Source organism: Cupressus sempervirens, chromosome 5 (assembly GCF_028749045.1).
Source record: "Cupressus sempervirens isolate cs-2001-9-10 chromosome 5, ASM2874904v1, whole genome shotgun sequence".
Lineage (NCBI taxonomy): Eukaryota > Viridiplantae > Streptophyta > Pinopsida > Cupressales > Cupressaceae > Cupressus > Cupressus sempervirens.
In genome coordinates, this window is record NC_143122.1 from 331,718,564 (window position 1) to 331,737,335 (window position 18,772).

General features: G+C 36.8%; 1 protein-coding gene across 1 annotated transcript; it reads right to left on the reverse strand.

Annotated features, from left to right (window-relative positions):
* Nucleotides 1–1,622: 1,622 nt before the first annotated feature.
* Nucleotides 1,623–18,078, reverse strand: LOC149556037 (putative L-gulonolactone oxidase 4). The gene is made up of 2 exons (XM_089833724.1): nucleotides 17,155–18,078; nucleotides 1,623–2,479 (listed from the first exon to the last, which is right to left on the reverse strand). The coding sequence occupies exons 1-2, from the start codon at nucleotides 18,065–18,067 to the stop codon at nucleotides 1,623–1,625; spliced, it is 1,770 nt and encodes a 589-aa protein (XP_089689850.1). The 5' UTR covers nucleotides 18,068–18,078.
* Between the last annotated feature and the right edge of the window lie 694 nt (nucleotides 18,079–18,772).

The window sequence follows — 18,772 nt, forward strand, 5'->3', positions numbered from 1 at the left end:
AGAAAGAGACGCGGGCGATGGTGGTTTTCATTGTTGACCTTTTGGGTCTTTCTTTTATGAGACCCGATGCTGAAAAACATCTTTCTTTCTAAATTTTTGTGGGTTCTTGTCTTTCTTTTCTCTTGGCTTATGCTTTAGATTTTAGTAGTTCTCTATTGGTTGTGGCTTTGGTTGGCTCTATTTTTGGGTTTTTGTTTCTTCCTACAATGATATGGGATGGATTCCACTCTCCCCTTTTTGTTTGGAGGATGGATCTCTCTCCTCTTGGGCAACTTTCACTCTATATTTTTTGAGCTAACTAAATGTTTCTTCTGGTTTAGCCTTGCTCTTTGTGGGATCTTGTGGTCCAAGGATGATTGGTTTTTTCCCCTTTCTCATGCGGGTTTTTTTGGCTTTCTTCTGGATTATTCTCTATAAGACTCACATTAAGGTCGAGTCAATCCCTATTGAGGTGGGTTCTCTCCATTTGATTGGTTGTGGCAATTGGATTATGGATTTGATCTAGAGGTTTTCTCCTTTTCTCTCCTTTCATGTTTTGAATAGTGGCCCTTTATGTATAAGGTTACATGATGCCTTCCAAAACTCATCATTTTTCTTCTTCTTCCTTAACCTTTCTTACTCTAGTGCAAGGGGCTTCTTTGGGCTATTCATTTAGGGTTCTCACCTAAATCCTTTTATTTTCAAAATTTAAGTATTCTGGGATTGAGGACCCTTGTAGTTGTTTCTCTATTAAAGAAGCCTTTACTTTCCATCTTCCAGCTTTATCTAATAAGAACAATTATAAAATCCTAACCCCAAACCCTTCCAAGAAAACAAGTCTAACACACCTTATTTACTAAAACAAGCATCTCATCTTAACAAAAAAAGTACTTTATCTTCATTTATATGAAGATCTTCAATTGATTTCCTCTATATGAAAACAAAGGGAATTTCTCTTCAATCAAAGACTAAATCCTAACATTTTTAAAGATTTTTTTATTACTATAATTTTATGAGATCATCTATATTGATAAATGCTGTTTTCTCTTTGACTTGCTTAAAATAACCCTAAGATGGATCAACAAGTTTGACTTTTCATACTGCCATTACAATTCAACTAATCCATCTAAGAATCCTATTCCTCACAAATTATTCATGAGAAATTATTGAAATTATGAATGACTACTCTGGATTAATTACAATTGGACATCTAGTCTATCGCCATTGAAAGGTATAGTGGATAACAAATAGTAACAAACAAATGGTACGTCAGATTAGAGTATTGAAATAAGCAACCAAATAATAAGATCAATGCATTTCATATATCAGCCAAGATCTATATGCTAATTCGTTCTTTGTAACTTGCATCGTTGAACATATAAATTTTATGCTGCTGGAATAACATCAAAAAAATAGAAGCTGCATAGTTTCAACATATAAGCACAATGCTACTGGAAATAAATAAAAGATAATTTTATTCTTTAAGCTACACAATTTTACTAACAAGAATTGGTTACTGCTCAAGATTCCATTCGAGCAGTTTATTACAAATGTCAATGACAAATAATTCACAGAGAAATGACTTTTTCAAAACAATGGGTAAAGATCATACCAAGAGTAATTACAATTATCTTTCTAATTGATTAGCTCCATTTTCTACAAACCCTAGCCTCCTTCCATACTCTCCCAGGCATGCAGAAGTAGCCTTTGTCAGGAGCACAATGCCTATCCTCTGTGCACTTACACACCTTATCCAATGCACAACCATCTTTCTCCTTTTCCATCACTGTCTCTTCCATTCCAAATAGACCATCAGTCCACTCATTGGAAAACAATCCACGTGGGTCATATTTCTCCTTGACTTCTAAGAATTTAATCATATTGTTTGCCCTTGAGGCTTGTCCCTTAAACAGATGACCTCCAGATTTTCCCCAGTGCATTACTCCTCCATACTTCTCAATCACCATCTGTTCAATCTCCTCAAACACATCTCCATTCCATTTAGCCATACCCTCATCTCTAAACCTATAATATATAGTTTCCAAGGCCACCGTATCTTCTGCAGGTCCAAGATAAGCCTCAGATTTCTTAATGGAACGAATCAATGTTCCTCTGAGATCACAAAACTTTTGTGGGTTTAAATCTCTAATCTTCTTTATATCCTGAATAACAGCCTTCAAATGAGACATGCGGACCTGAATCTCCATATCATATGTGAGGATAGTGTCTATCCGACGGTCCCATGAACATACAGTTGTAATATTCTTATCGAAAATGGCAGTAGAATTGCAGGTTAAACTTGAATTATCTGCAAGTGTGCGTACTGAACCCTGGCACCCGCCAGCTGCTTGCATTTTGTGATTGAATCCTACAATTGGGTAGCCTGTGAATCCCGTTGGACCGTTAAAAAATGCACTGCCATTGACAGCTAGTGTGTTCATCTGCGATTCAAGTAGCTCGCATATTGTCTCAGTGGCTGCATTAGCTTGGAGGGATAACACTGCATAAAAAGAAAGAACGGTGGTAAGAAAATCTTATACTAAATTTTAATTTCAATGGCTGGTGGGTAATATAGTAGAGCCTTTTTAAGCTAAGAGGTTTTCTACAGTGGAAGCATTCATCGATCTAAACTTTTAGACATTTAAAAAAAATTGACGATCATTTCAATGTTTTCAGATTAATGCCCCTTCTTTCCATACTGAATGCAAACAGTCTGATACAGTAGTAGTGTTTTTAGTCGTATGCAGTCCAATAAAGCGCAGAAAACATTATAAAAATGCAAAAGGATTCCTGACATAATCATTTGTACCCACAAAAATAATTAGCTTAAAATATCTGACATTTATTCCCCATCTGCATAAATTTTGAATGCCTGACGGTTACAAATATGAAAGATAGAAACGGTTGTAAACTCTTTGTATTTAACATAGACATTTCAGATTGATATTTCCTTCGGATTAGAATTCAGGAGTCTGTTTAGCATATGGCTTTATGTGAGTAGGATTGCATAAGATGAGGGCAACTTCGTTCAGGTTACTATTGAATCTACCTCCAGTGTTCCCACAGAAATTTGGACTTTATACTCTGCATTAGAAGAAGAGCATCACTTTTTCAAATAAGAGACTGGAGCCGACGTCGACAGTTCAAATCTCGCCGCTGCTCACATTTGGGGAGAATGCTTTTCAAATGGAAAATGAGGCTTTTGTGCTGGACTCTATTTTATTCGTTATTCGAAGAGGAAATACCATTCAGTCCATTGCATGTACTCCTATGAAGGAGATGAAATCCTCAAGGACGAAGGTGAGATGGAGTACGACTTTTCCCCTTTCTTGTGTGAAGCCCAGTATGAGATTGAGTTTCTTCATCTTCCTTTCCCCGAAAATGTAATGTCCCCATTTTAGCAGTTGACCAAGTGTGTGTGCGTTAGCCTTGTTCTACATGGTCCCGAGGGCTAACGAAGGGTTTAATGGGATCTTGGAGTGTTTTGGCCTAGTCATTTTCAGTTTGGGCCAAAACGAAGTTGATTTACTCAGTTTCAGGCATACTTACTATTTTTAGTAAGTCGGCAGGACACAGTGCAGGTCAATTTTGGTGATTGGATTCGATACTCCTCGGTGAGAGCTTTCCGATGAGCTATCACTCGCATTATTCGAAGTTCGATTGCTAATACATTTTAATGCCTGAAGTTTTATTAAAGTAACGTCTAATTTAATTGTAAAATATTAAAGTGTTACTTTAATATTTATTTTATGGTGATGTGTACCCAAGGGAGACATAAGGGGTATTTTAATATATGTTTTATATTACACATCTTTTATCCCACATTGCCCATATGAGTTGAGCGGACCCGTGGGAATAGAATAAAAGGAAGCATCTGTGGCTTCATTAGGCAGGTTGAATATGAGAAGAAATTGGTGTGCGAGTTGCAGCTTTGTTCTTGGCATTTGAGGACGTCTATCCTCTCTTGTAACATTCTAGACATCATTCCCTTGGGGTTTGGCCTTTGGAATTCTTTCTTATTGGCTTCATTATCAAGCAGTTTAGTTGTATTTCCGGCTACAGGCAGATTTGATATTTTGCTCATATCTTCTTCACTACTTGTCCGACGCTTATGCCGCTTGGAGGGAATGGTATTATGAAGGTAGTGGACTGATTGGAGGAAAAAGTATTGTAGCAGCAAGTTCGTAAGCATGGGCTGGAGTATTATGACAATATTGCTGAAGTAATTAAGTTATAAGGGGTTTTAAGAAGTTGAATGCAAACTGTTTGACATAGTTCCTTTCAGCAATTTGGTTTAGTTAGTTGGGACATCCAAGGGTGTCCATTACAGTGGTATCAGAGCTATAAGTCCTGCCATCCTATGGAAGTCTTATAGGGAATTTGGAAAAGCCGGATAGAGGGAAAAAGTAAGTAAAAAACACAGGCTAAGCATTTATGTTTGAACATGCAACAGGGGTCTTATAATTTTCGCGATACCAGAGCAAGAAAAAATAGGATTTCAGACTTGCAAAGCAAACAGTCTAGTACATCCGTGCAGGGGGACATTGAATTCAACCATACAGACACAGAGGAGATATTCTGTGATCAGGACAATAATATGGGTGATCGAGATGACAAGAATACAGGATTAGGCGGAGGCAAAAATGCTGGTCCAGATCAGGAGGAGGTACTGTTCCGACAGTTACTGGATACATTAGAGCAGGGGCAGCGTATGCAGCAGGAGCAGAATAGGCGAATGGACATGATGTTGCAGCTCATGGCTAGACAGATGGGTGTCAATATTAATCCAGGTGATGCCAACAACAGAAACAATAACAACGAGGGAAACAATAACAACGGGGGAAACAATAACCATGAAGGCCAAGGCAACAACAATGGTCCTGAGAATAACATTAATGGTAATAATGGACACGACAATAATGGGAATGAGGCTGATAACTTTAGACACGTTGCACGCCCAGCACGGACTGCGAGCTCGAGACCTCTTCTACCCACTTTTCCACCCAGAGATCTGGTTCATCCAGTAAACGAACCGCAGATTACCGAGTTACAGGATCAGTTCAGGAGGGACTAGGAGGCTAGTGGACCAGAGTTTCAGGCGGATATTTCTCTTAGAGATTATATGGACTTGAGGATGAGACACATGCCTAAAGCAGGAGGGAGGAATCAAAACTTTGAGCTGAGGAAGAAAGTTGGAAAACTTTCTTTACCTTATTATGATGCTTCAGGGAAGATGACTGCACGAGCTTGGGTGCAGAAGGTAGATACATACTTGCAGCTAAATCCTATGCCTGAGGAGGAGGCTATCAAGTATGCGGCTATGCACTTGGATGGCATTGCACATGAATGGTGGCATCATGGCATGGTGACTTTGGGGCATAATCAGATTACATCCTATGAGGAATTCACTGAAACATTGATTGGGAGATTTGACACTAAGGATCCCGAGTTACATTTCAAAGAGCTAGCACAGTTAAAACAGTCAGGTTCTGTGGATGTTTACATTGCCGAGTTTCAGCGCTTGTCTGTACTTGTTACTAATATCTCTCCTAGGAGATTGGTGGTGTTATTTTGTGATGGTCTTGCTGATCCATTACGAGGTTGGGTGAAGGGACATGATCCACTCACGTTAGCTGAAGCAACTAAAAAGGCACGAGATTTAGCCCCTTCGGTATACAAAGGAAAAAACCATTCAACAGATTCTTCCTACCGCAAGGACAAAGACAAAAAATCATTTCAGAAAGAGTATAGAAAACCCAAAGAAGGATCAAAAGGACTAGACAATGAAACCTTGAATGAACTTCGAAAGAAGAAGCTGTGCTTCCATTGTAGAGAGCCTTGGGACTTATCTCATAAATGTTCTCTCAAGGCTAAGGCAAATCAAATGGAGTATTTTTCAGCAGAAGAGTCAGAGTCAGAAGGGGAGGATCAGCACTCCGATTCAGATGAGGGTAACACTATAGAGGAGAGAAACATTCCTAAGGATGATAGATCGTTGGCACGCTTGACAGGGGCCCAAAAGGCAATCACATTTAAGGTCAGGGGTACTATCCAGGGGCAGAAAGTGATATCTCTTATTGACACTGGGGCTACACATAACTTCATAGATGCACAGTTGGTAGCCAGGAGAGGGTTACAGACAGAGGAACATGATGGGTTTAGAGTCATGGTGGCTAACGGTGATAAGTTATTATGCACTCGGAAGATATCTAATCTTCACATCAGGTTTGGAGATGGCTACGAGTTGGAGGATGAGTTCTATGTTGTGGACATGGGAGATTATGATGTCATCCTCGGCATGACATGGATGGCTTCACTAGTTGAGTTCACACTCAATCTAGCGAAATTGGAGATGAGATTCCAGCATGAGGGGAGAACTGTGGTACTTAGAGGGCTTTCAGATGGAGGTTGCAGAATAGTGTCCTTGAGGAGAATGTAGAGACTTTTTCGTCATGATGACATAGAGTGGGCGGCAGAGTGCCACATTATGCCAACTTCACCAGAGCCACAAGAAAAGAGTCATCCACTAGATGTCCAGAAGATACTCGATAGACACGCTAAAGTATTTAGCGATATTCCTCATGGGGTTCCTCCTGACAGAGGGATGGAACATGTTATTGAGCTCGAGGAGGGAGCCACACCAGTTATGATTACTCCCTATCGTCATCCTAAGAAACACAAGGATGAGATAGAGAAGGCGATTAAGGATTTGTTGGAGATGGGGCATATTAGGCCCAGTAAGAGCCCTTTTGCTTCAGCAGTAGTATTGGTAAAGAAGAAGGATGGGACGATGCGCATGTGCATCGATTACAGGGCACTGAATAAAAAAACAATTAAAAATAGGTATCCCATTCCTAGGATTGATGAGCTGATTGATGAGTTGCATGGGGCATGCTTCTTCACCAAAATTGATTTGCGATCCGGATACCATCAGATCAGGATGAGAGCAAAGGACATTGAGAAAACAGCCTTCCGATGTCACTATGGCCACTTTGAGTTCATGGTTATGCCATTTGGTCTAACCAATGCACCTGCTAGATTTCAAAGTTGTATGAACCAGGTATTCAGGAAGCAGCTGAGGAGATTTTTCTTGATCTTCTTTGATGACATCTTGGTCTTCAGTAAGACCTGGGAGGAGCACTTACATCATCTAGAGGAGGTGTTATCTATTCTGGAGAGAGAGTCATTGTATGCCAAGGAATCTAAATGTGAGTTTGGCATGACTGAGCTCCTTTACCTGGGGCATATCATTAGTGCAGATGGCGTTCGGGTTGATCCCAAAAAGATTAGAGCTATTGTAGAATGGCCTACTCCCACAAACCTTACATAGCTTAAGGGATTCTTTGGTTTATGTGGTTTTTATAGGAGGTTTGTTAAGGGATTCTCACAGATTGCTACACACTTGACAGATCTTACCAGGAAAGGAGCCTTCGTGTGGACAGGGGCAGCACATAGGTGTTTTGAGCATTTCAAGTAGGTAATGTCTTCATGTCCAGTTCTAGCTCTACCGGATTTCACGAAACCTTTTGAGCTTCATTGTGATGCATCTGGTGATGGGATTGGAGCAGTATTGATGCAGGAGAAGCATCCCATTGCATTCGAGAGTAGGAAGCTCCGAGGAGTTGAAAAAAGTTATTCTGTCTATGACCGGGAGATGTTGGCCATAATGCATGCATTGGCCAAATTTCAATCATATTTGGTAGGTGGACGTTTTGTGATCAAGACTGATCACAACAGTATTAAATACTTCATGAGCCAGCGTGATCTTAATGACCGGCAACAAAAATGGGTGACTAAATTGCAGGCTTATGACTTTGACATAGAGTTTGTCAAAGGTAAGAAAAATGTGGTGGCTGATGCCTTATCTCGGAGACCTCACTTATGTGCTCTGGCAGAGATTTCAGGAGATTGGAGAGATCGGATTATAACAGAGTATGTCAGAGATGCTTGGGCTTCTGGATTGATTTCAGGTACCATAAAGGATGATGGCTATGAGGTGATAGATGGATTGATCAGAGTTCAGGACAGGGTTTATTTGATTCCATCATCACATTTGAGAGAGGCGATACTGAAGGCATTTCATGATGCACCCACAGCTGGACATCCGGGGGTCTTCAAGACCTACAGGCAGATCCGAGAGCGGTTTTCATGGAAAGGGCTCAAGGATGATGTTCAGAGGTATGTCAGGGAGTGTGTGGTTTGTCAACAGAATAAGGGAGAACACACATTTCCTGCAGGTTTATTACAACCCTTGCCCATTCCTGATAGGAAATGGGAAAGTATTTCGATGGACTTCATCACTGGTTTACCACGAGTACAGGGAAGGGATTGCATCTATGTGGTGGTGGACCGCTTGACGAAGTTTGCTCACTTCATTGCTATTCCGTCCACTTACACAGCAGCACAGGTGGCAGAGCTTTTCTTTAAAGAGATATTCAGGTTACATGGGTTGCCCAGATTCATTGTCAGCGACCGGGATAGTAAGTTTATGAGTGTTTTTTGGCAAGAGTTGATTAGGTTGTGTGGTACAGATCTTACACCTAGCACTAGTTATCATCCGCAAACAGATGGGCAAACAGAGATTGTGAATAAATGGGCGGAAGGATATTTGAGGAACTATGTAACTACACAACAAAAGGCTTGGATCAGATGGTTGCATATGGGAGAGTATTGTTATAACACCACTTATCATATGTCCATCAAGATGACTCCTTTCATGGCACTCTATGGTTATGAAGCACCTAGCTTCATGGATTTAGTTTTGGGGGACAGTAGAGTGCCCAAAGCCAAAAACTTATTGCAGGATAGTCAGGACATCCTGAAAGTGCTCAAAGAGAATATACAACAGGCCCAGAATCAACAAAAATTGTATGCTGATCAGCACCGAATAGAGCGTAGCTTCGAGGTAGGGGATATGGTTTACTTGAGGCTACAACCATATAGACAGTCATCGCTCAAGAAGAGCGGAGCTGAAAAGTTGAAACCTAGATTTTATGGTCCATACAGGGTGATTCGCAAAGTGGGCAAAGTCGCCTATGAGCTTGAGCTTCCAGAAGGCAATCGAGTGCACAATGTGTTTCATGTGTCTAGGCTTAAGAAAGCCATTGGTCAGAGTGTAGTGCCTTCTGCAGATTTACCCCCTTTGGATGAGGAGGGGAAGCTTGTGTTAGTACCTGAGGCTATTCTGGATACCAGAGAGAGGAAGCTTAGAAGCAGGATAGTGAAGGAGTATTTGGTCAGATGGAAAGACCTGCCGGAGGAAGATTCTACATGGGAGAGTGAGCAGGTTATTTAGCAGGCTGGACTGAGATTGCTTGAGGACAAGCAATTTCAAGGGGGGCGGACTGTAATGTCCCCATTTTAGCAGTTGACCAAGTGTGTGTGCGTTAGCCTTGTTCTACATGGTCCCGAGGGCTAACGAAGGGTTTAATGGGATCTTGGAGTGTTTTGGCCTAGTCATTTCCAGTTTGGGCCAAAACGAAGTTGATTTACTCAGTTTCAGGCATACTTACTATTTTTAGTAAGTCGGCAGGACACAGTGCAGGTCAATTTTGGTGATTGGATTCGATACTCCTCGGTGAGAGCTTTCCGATGAGCTATCACTCGCATTATTCGAAGTTCGATTGCTAATACATTTTAATGCCTGAAGTTTTATTAAAGTAATGTCTAATTTAATTGTAAAATATTAAAGTGTTACTTTAATATTTATTTTATGGTGATGTGTACCCAAGGGAGACATAAGGGGTATTTTAATATATGTTTTATATTACACATATTTTATCCCACATTGCCCATATGAGTTGAGCGGACCCGTGGGAATAGAATAAAAGGAAGCATCTGTGGCTTCATTAGGCAGGTTGAATATGAGAAGAAATTGGTGTGCGAGTTGCAGCTTTGTTCTTGGCATTTGAGGACGTCTATCCTCTCTTGTAACATTCTAGACATCATTCCCTTGGGGTTTGGCCTTTGGAATTCTTTCTTATTGACTTCATTATCAGGCAGTTTAGTTGCATTTCCGGCTACAGGCAGATTTGATATTTTGCTCATATCTTCTTCACTACTTGTCCGACGCTTATGCTGCTTGGAGGGAATGGTATTATGAAGGTAGTGGACTGATTGGAGGACAAAGTATTGTAGCAACAAGTTCGTAAGCATGGGCTGGAGTATTATGACAATATTGCTGAAGTAATTAAGTTATAAGGGGTTTTAAGAAGTTGAATGCAAACTATTTGACATAGTTCCTTTCAGCAATTTGGTTTAGTTAGTTGGGACATCCAAGGGTGTCCATTACAGAAAATCACAATAATGGTTTGGTAGTATTATGGAAGCCAGCTTCCTTACAAATAGAGTTGCACTGGCTGAAATTTTTAAGAAAATTTGTAAGCTGAGTGGTCTTATGGATTTTGTAATTTGAGTTTCAGCTCTCAATTTAAAGAAAAACTTTCTAACATTTATTTTATAATTAAAGACATTTTTAGTTTTAAAGTTTCAGTTTTTGACAAATGGGTAGATTTTTCCCTAACCTGGTATTTCCAGCCCCACCCCATTGTCATCGGCTTCTTAAAAAAGTGGGGCTCCTATTATGAAGGAAAAGATTCTAATTAAACATGTAGCCCCCCAAAAAAAATCTTATGGGACCTCCTGTACTTGAAAAATAGCCTTGTAGCTCCCCGCTGACTCTTATATTAACTCTAAACAATCTCTTTGAGATCAAATTTAGAATTTAGTTTATGCTACCTGAATTAAAATGTTATGTTTTTCCTCTGTAAATTCTATTTTGCTAGACTTTGTATGCAATGATATATATTGTTGCTAGGCATTTTTTGATATAGCTTACTTGCAACTGTTTTTGCTAGACTTTGTATGCAATGATATATACTGTTAGGCATTTTTTGATATAGCTTACTTGCAACTGTTTATGTTGGGTCATTGATTACTGTTGCCTCTTTGATTAAAATGTTCATTCTCCATATCTTAATTGATGGAAAACACATAAAAATTAGTTGGTTTCTTAATGATAGAGAAATTTAAAATTTATTTCAAAATTAGAAGAGATTTTTCAAAAGTTATTAAAACAATATCAGTACTTTGGTAAGTTTTCTTTTTATTTAACTAGAGAATTTAAAATTTATTTCTAAATTAAAGATTTTTTTCAAAAGTTACTAAAACAATATCAGTGCTTTTGTATTTTCTTTTTGTTTTACTTAGAAATATGATAGAGAACTTTAAAATTTATTTATAAATTAGAGAAGAATTTTAAAATTTATTTATAAATGATAGAGAAGTCCTACTACAACCTTTGCTCTATCGCAAACAATATTATAGCTTTAAGGATAAAACTTATGCTAACACTAATGCAAATGAAAACTCTAATTTCAATCCAAATTTTAATTCTAATTACTTGAATAAAAAATATACATTTTGTTCATACTGAATATTGATTATTATATATGTGGTGATTTTTATTTTTTAAAATGTTCAAAGGGAATCTATAGCATTAAGCATATTTTTGAAGTGAACATATAAAATATATTAGGTATCATAAAATATAATATATTTAATAATAATTATTCATTATTGTAGATTAATAACAATAATGTCTTTCATTCTTTTGTCACGAGTAATATATATATATATATATATATATATATAAAAGCCAAGAGATATCCTTGTTGAGGCACTTATTTTTATAATCTGACTTAGTGCAATAAGTGGCTTAGAAGGATATCTCTCAACTTATTATATATATATATATATATATATATATATATATATATATATATATATATATATATATATCTAAAAGCTAATTTTATTTTACTTAGAAATATTGTATAGAACTTTAAAATTTATTTATAAATTAGAAGAGTTTTTTCAAAAGTTACTACAACAATATTAGGGCTTTTGTAAGTTTTCTTTTTATTATACTTAGAAATATGATAGAGAACTTAAAAATTTATTTTTAAATTAGAATAAATTTTTCAAAAATTACTAAAATAATACGAGTGCTTTTGTAAGTTTTTTAAATTTTACTTAGAAATATGATAGAGAAATTTTAAATTGATTTCTAAATTAGAGAAGATTTTACAAAAGTTACTAAAACAATATGAGTGTTTTTGTAAGTTTTCATTTTATTTTACTTAAAAATATGATAGAGAACTTTAAATTTTATTTCTAAATTAGAGGAGCTTTTTCAAAGTTATTAAAACAATATCACTACTTTTATAAGCTTTTAATTTTTTTTACCAATTAAGAAATCAAAATAAAAGCACATGTATATATTTAATGTTAAAATAATTTAATCTTTATTCTATTTAATTATCTATTACTTTTTTAGAATATAAGTTGTATATATTAGGTTGTGGTTATTTAAATTTCTATGATTTTATATTTTTGAAAATTTCACATACACACATATGTATATATATGTGTGTGTAATTTTTAGTGTATTCAAAATTATATTAAATAGTATAATCTTTTATTTTAATTTTAGTTTTACATTGCAATTGAAATTATTTTTATTTTAAAGAATACACACACACACAAATATATGTGTAAAATTTTTAGTGTATTCAAAATTATATTAAATAGTATAATCTTTTATTTCAATTTTAGCTTTTGCATTGCAATTGAAATTATTTTTATTTTAAAGAATTTTTTTTTGTGTGTGATGTAGTTCAAAATTAGACTATATAATTTAATTTAATTGAGACATGCACAAATATATTCTTTTAATTTTATATATTTAGAAAATGTATCTAGTTCAATTTTGAATTTTAGGTTTGATGAAAATTGAATCTTAGTTTAAATAAACTCTAAACTATTTTCTTAAGGCTAGAGATCAATTAGGGTTATGGATAGAATTAGAGTTTGAGTTGAATAAACACAACCCTAATTATATACATGAAAACCTAATCCTAACACAAATTGTTGAACCCTAATCCTAAATGCCAAATTCTAATTTTAACTCTAAACATAAAGTGTAGCCTTAATATATAATCCATAATCCTAAACATGATGCAAACCCTTAAATCTAACACGTAAACCAAAATAATAGTAATATTAAATTTTGAAGTTCATTTTTAACTTGATAATTGAAAAAACTCTTTATGAAAAAAATAGAAATTTTTTTTAATTATAAAAGATTTATAACATTTGAATTTTAGTAACTAATTTAAAACCTTAATAGGAACACTATAAGAAACAAAATATTTAAATCCTCACCCTAACCCCAAATTTTAAACCTTCATTCCAAATCTTAAACCTTCAATCCTAAATCTCAAGAAAAACCATAGTCCTAAATAGTAAACCTCAATCCTAAATGCTACACCCCAAATGTTAAAACCACCCTAACACCTAAATATGAAATGTACATCTTATATGATATACATTAAATCCTACTTGAAACCAGATACCTAAATAGAAATAGAAAATGATGAAATACAATATAAATAATAATAAACTCTAATCCTAATAATAAAATGTAAACCCTAATTTCAAACCTAATTGTTAAACAATAAAACCCTTATCCTAAATGTTTAACCCTATTACTAGCCCTAATTGAGTGTGTGTGAGAGCAAGGATAATTAGAACTTAGAATAGACATAAAGAGAGAAATGAACACACACAAATATGTATGCACACACATATATATACATATGTATCGATATACATATGCATATGTACACACACACACACACACAAAGCCAAGAGGCTTTCTAAAGTGGAAGCCTTCATATAAGAGGAAATATGGTGAGAGACATGTGCAGGAGAGACTGTGAGAGATAAAGAGACATGAGTGAGAGATATGGGGTAGATATAGAGGGTAAATAGGGGGAAAGATTGTGAGAGTGGGGAAAGGAGATACATAAAGAGATTAAGGAGGTAGGGAGGGAGAGAGATGATTTAGAGATAAATAGTAGTAAAGGAGAGGATGTGGTAAGTAGGGATGTAAATAGGAGAAAGGGAGAAACGTGGGAAGGTATAAGGTAGAAAGAGACAATGTCAAAGGGTAGAGAGATGAGGTAGAGAGAAAGAGAATAATTAGGGCATCAAATGGATGGAAATGATGATGGGGGGAAGAATTTTGGAGAGAGAGAGAGAGAGAGAGAGAGAGGAATATTAGGGGGAGGGGGAGATGGAAAAAGAGGTGGGGAAAGATGAGGTAACTAGGGTCCAAAAAATAGATTTAGATGTGATAAGGAGAGAACTTGGAGAGAGGAGGGATGTGGATGAGACATGAAGTAGACATTATGAGAGATGGTGAGAGATAAAGATACATGAGATAGATAGAGTAGCCAATAATAAAATGAGGGGAGGTGTGTGTGTGTGTGTGTGTGTGTGTGAAGAGAGAGAGAGAGAGAGAGAGAGAGAGAGAGAGAGAGAGAGATGAGGTAGACAAAGAGAGATTGGGAGAGACATTAAGGAGGGGACATATGTGTGAGAGAGTGAGAAAAGAGGATATAGGGTAGGAGACATGAGGTCGACATAAAGAGATAAATTGTGAGAGGTAAAGAGCCATGTGAGTGAGAGAGGATGAGAGACATGAGGTATATATGGAGGGTGAATAGGCTAGGGGGATGACATTGTGAGAGGTGCAAGGGGAGAGAGTTAAAGAGTGTAATTAGGGAGAAAGATAGAGGGAGATAAGAGGGAGAGGGTGTGGGGAAAAAGAGAAAGATAAAAGAGGGGGAAGAGATGAGGTAGAAAGAGACAACATAGTGGGAGAGAGAGATGAGGTGGACAGAACGAGAGTACTTAGGCTCCGTTTGGTTGCTGGAAGATGAGGGCCAAAACCGGGTTATCAGGAGTAAAACCAGGTTTTGCAAAAAAACTTTGGTGTTTGGTTGGTTAAAATCATAACCTGGTTTTCAATTTCATCTTCCAATTTTGGTCAAAAATTGGAAGAAGTTTCTTCCAACAAAAAGGTGGAATTTGAAATTAAAACCAGGGTTTGAATTTTATGACAGTTTTTTTAATAATATTGTGGGGTCCACAGTATATTCATCTTCCGTGTCAACCAAACGGACCATTAGCTTTCCAAACCACATAACCAAGTTTTCGAAAACCTGGTTATAAGATAACCTGGTTATAAGATAACCTGGTTATGGCACAAATTGATCTTCCCCAGCCAAACGGGGCCTTAGGGAATAAAATGGATGAATTTAATGATGATGGAAGAGAGAGAGAGAGAGAGAGAGAGAGAGAGAGAGAGAGTAACACTTGGTGAGATGAAGGAGTGGAAGCGAGTAATTAGTGATTAGGGGGAAGAGATAAAAAGGGAGAAGAGGGAGAGGGTTTGAGACACAAGCTATATATATATATATATATATGGTAATTAGGGAGAGGATATAGTGAGAGGGGGATGGATATGAGAGAAAGCGAGAAGGAGAGAGGTGAGGTAGAGAGAAGGAAAGTGAGATAAAGAGAGAGAGAGAGAGAGAGAGAGAGAGAGAGAGAGAGAGAGAGAGAGAGAGATGGTAATTAGGGGGAGGAGATAGTAAGATGTGGTGGGAAATAGGAGAAAGGGAGTAGAGGGGAAAGAGAAAGAGACAACATGGAGGTAGAGAGATATGAGGTACAAAAAAAATAGGATATTTGAGAGAGAGAGAGAGAGAGAGAGCCGGGGGGATACTTTGTAATAGAGTAATCAACATGTGAGACATATGAGGGAGAAAGAGAGAGAAGAGGACCCAAAGGGTGAGAGAAATCAGTTAGGGATATATGGTCATCAAGAGGAATAGATGGTGAGAGGGGTAGGGATATAAGAGAAGAGGGAATAGGTCAGAGATAGGATTAATATAATAATTAGGGAATAGGATAGATGTACATGGTAATGAAGGAAGGAAGAGAGAATAATAGTGATAAGTGGGGGGAGGAGGGAAGAGGGGATTAAGTAGGAGAACACATGCTGAGAGGAGGGTCAAAAGAGAGGGAAAGAGAGTAATTATGGGGTGAGATATATGTATGTATATGTTTAGGAAAGAGAGATGTGTGTGAGAGTAAGAGACATGATGTAAAGATATATAAGGTATTTAGGGGGAAGCAATGGCTAGAGGGGAAGGGAGATGGAAGAAAAGTAGAAGGGGGAGTGGGGAGAGATAGAGGTAAATATAGAAAGAGGATAATTTAGGCCCAAAATAGAGGGGGGAGAGAGAAGGGAATGACGATAAAGTGTGAGGTAGACATAGTGTGAAGAATGAGAGATAAAGAAATGCGAGAGAGTTGTTGGGACTTTAATTTAATGATTAATACAAAACTATGTATTATAAAAGTTGAAGCCTTTATAACTCTTGAACTCTTGATTTCCTTAAAGAAGTCCTACTACAACCTTTGCTCTATTGCAAACAATAATCTAGCTTTAAGAGTTAAATTGATGCTAACACTAATGCAAATGAAAACTCTAATTTCAATCCAAAGTTTAATTCTAATTACTTGAATAAAAAACATACATTTTGTTCATACTAATTATTATATATGTGGTGATTTTTATTTTTTTTAAATTTTAAAAGGAATCTATTGCATTAAGCATATTTTTGAAGTGAACATATAAAATATATTATGTATCATAAAATATAATCTATTTAATAATTATTATTCACTCTTGTAGATTAATAACAATAATGTCTTTCATTTTTCTATCGCGAGTGCTACTAGCTTATATATATTATATATATAATAAGCTAAGAGATATCCTTCTCGAGGTGCCTTTTTAAATAATCTGACTCAGTACAATAGACGCCTCAGAAGATATCTCTCCACTTATATATATATATATAAGCTAGTTCTTAAAAACAGATAAGAACTTTATGATTACTGTAATAAAATTTAAAACAAAGAGAAAAAGATTTCCATAATCCACTATAATCATCTGTAAGAATTTCTTCATTAGGTTGAATTTTTTCATCAATCTTTCTAATTTCAACCGCTGATATAAAACTATTCAATAGAAACTCTGACAGATTGAATAAAAATCATTATTAAACTCGTCACTATCACTACCTTTTGTTTAACATAACTTTGCACACTAATAAAAGATCAACCTTAAAGCAAAACTAGTTTCACTAATTCCCCCAAAACCCAATGGCAAACATGATTTCATTGCTTTCCATAACCTCTAAACAGACAATCCAATCCAATATAAGAAAAGAAGTGGGGAGAAGAAGGAAAACATACTCTGGGCAGCACTGTTTTCAACGTTCACAGCTATTGAAGGAGTGCCAAGCAAGACATTAAACCCATCACCAGGAACGTCAATAGAAACCTTAGTCATATTCCTAAACAAGGCCTTTCCATGGGAAGGAATCCAGTAAATATCACCAAAATCAACATCCCTAAGAAAACTCTCAGCCTCATTCTCCAACTCCTCATCACCCTTCAAAAACGAAGAAACAGAACGCTTGTACATGGGCTGCAAAGAAAAAGTAATCTCCGAGATCACACCCAACATGCCCAGAGATATCATAGCAGCTTTCAGATCCTCATCACATTCCTTCAAGGTAATCACCCTTGCATAGCCCAACAAGGGAGAAGAAGGAACAACTATTCTCATTCCCACCACGTACTCATAAACGCCACTCCCTTTTCCGACGAGTCCGCTGCCATGGGCTCCGGTGGAAATAACGCCGGCGGCAGAGACTCCATTCCAGTTAATCATGGCCGGCAGAGTGAAACCATTCTTTGCAGCTTCTTCCATGACATCAGACATCATTGCTCCAGCCTGAACAGTGATTGTCATGGCAGCCTTGTTGATTGAAATCACTTTGTTGTAGTTCTTGGTTGAGATTATGAGGCCTTGATTTCCCACACATGAAAGTTTTGTGAGGCTGTGGCCAAGCCAGCTCACTACTCTCACCTTCTGCTTGTTTCTTACTGCCTTGGCCACAGCTTGAATAAGCTCTTTTTCTGATGTGGGCGTTGAAGAAATGGCCGCCATGCAGTTTTCATGGTCCTCCCAGAGTCCTTGGTAATTGTAGATTTGGCAACCATCGCCTGTGCAATCAACTGATGAAGGAGCAGAGCATGGGGCTGCTTCTAGATTTATTGTGAAAAAAAGCAAGAGAACAATGATAAAACCACCGAGACCCATTCTTGTTTTCATGGCTCTTTTCTTAGCTTTTGATGTTTAGTGTAATGGGCAGCGATTGAGGCGGTTATATAGATTTGATTTTGGAGTTAATAGGTTTGTCTGCTCACGGGGCTACCCACTTGACGCGGGTTTGAGGGTTTCCCCGTTGGCTCAGTCAAATGGAGTATTTTCACATTGCACGTTATAGAACATTGTTTTTAATAAATACAAAAGGTGTTTCAAAATCCCTATAGCTATCCCTGCCATTTTAAAAATCCTTGCAGCTATAAGATAAGCAATAGTTTGTACTCAATCATGATCCTTGAATACTTATCGTGGTAGGGAACGCTTCATCCTCTCTTTTAAGCAATACAATCTAAATAAAAACTACTGTTCACAACAATCCTCATGATCATCCTTATCTTGGATAGATAGAGTCCTTCACACTACAACAATCTTCATGATCATCCTTATCTTCAGGGTAAACTTTAAGGAAGCCTCCTCCAGGGAAAGATATAAATTATTGACTAATCTTTCATAATTTTAAAAAATCAAAATTTTAAATTTATTATTAATGAATCTCTCGATTCTTTTATTTTAAATATTATTTACATTGGCGATTATTTTAGAATCATAATTTTTGAGTAGGAAATATTGACGAATCTCAATAATAATAGGAAGTTCGCTAATCGTCATAGAATATTACAAATCAAAATTGAACATGTT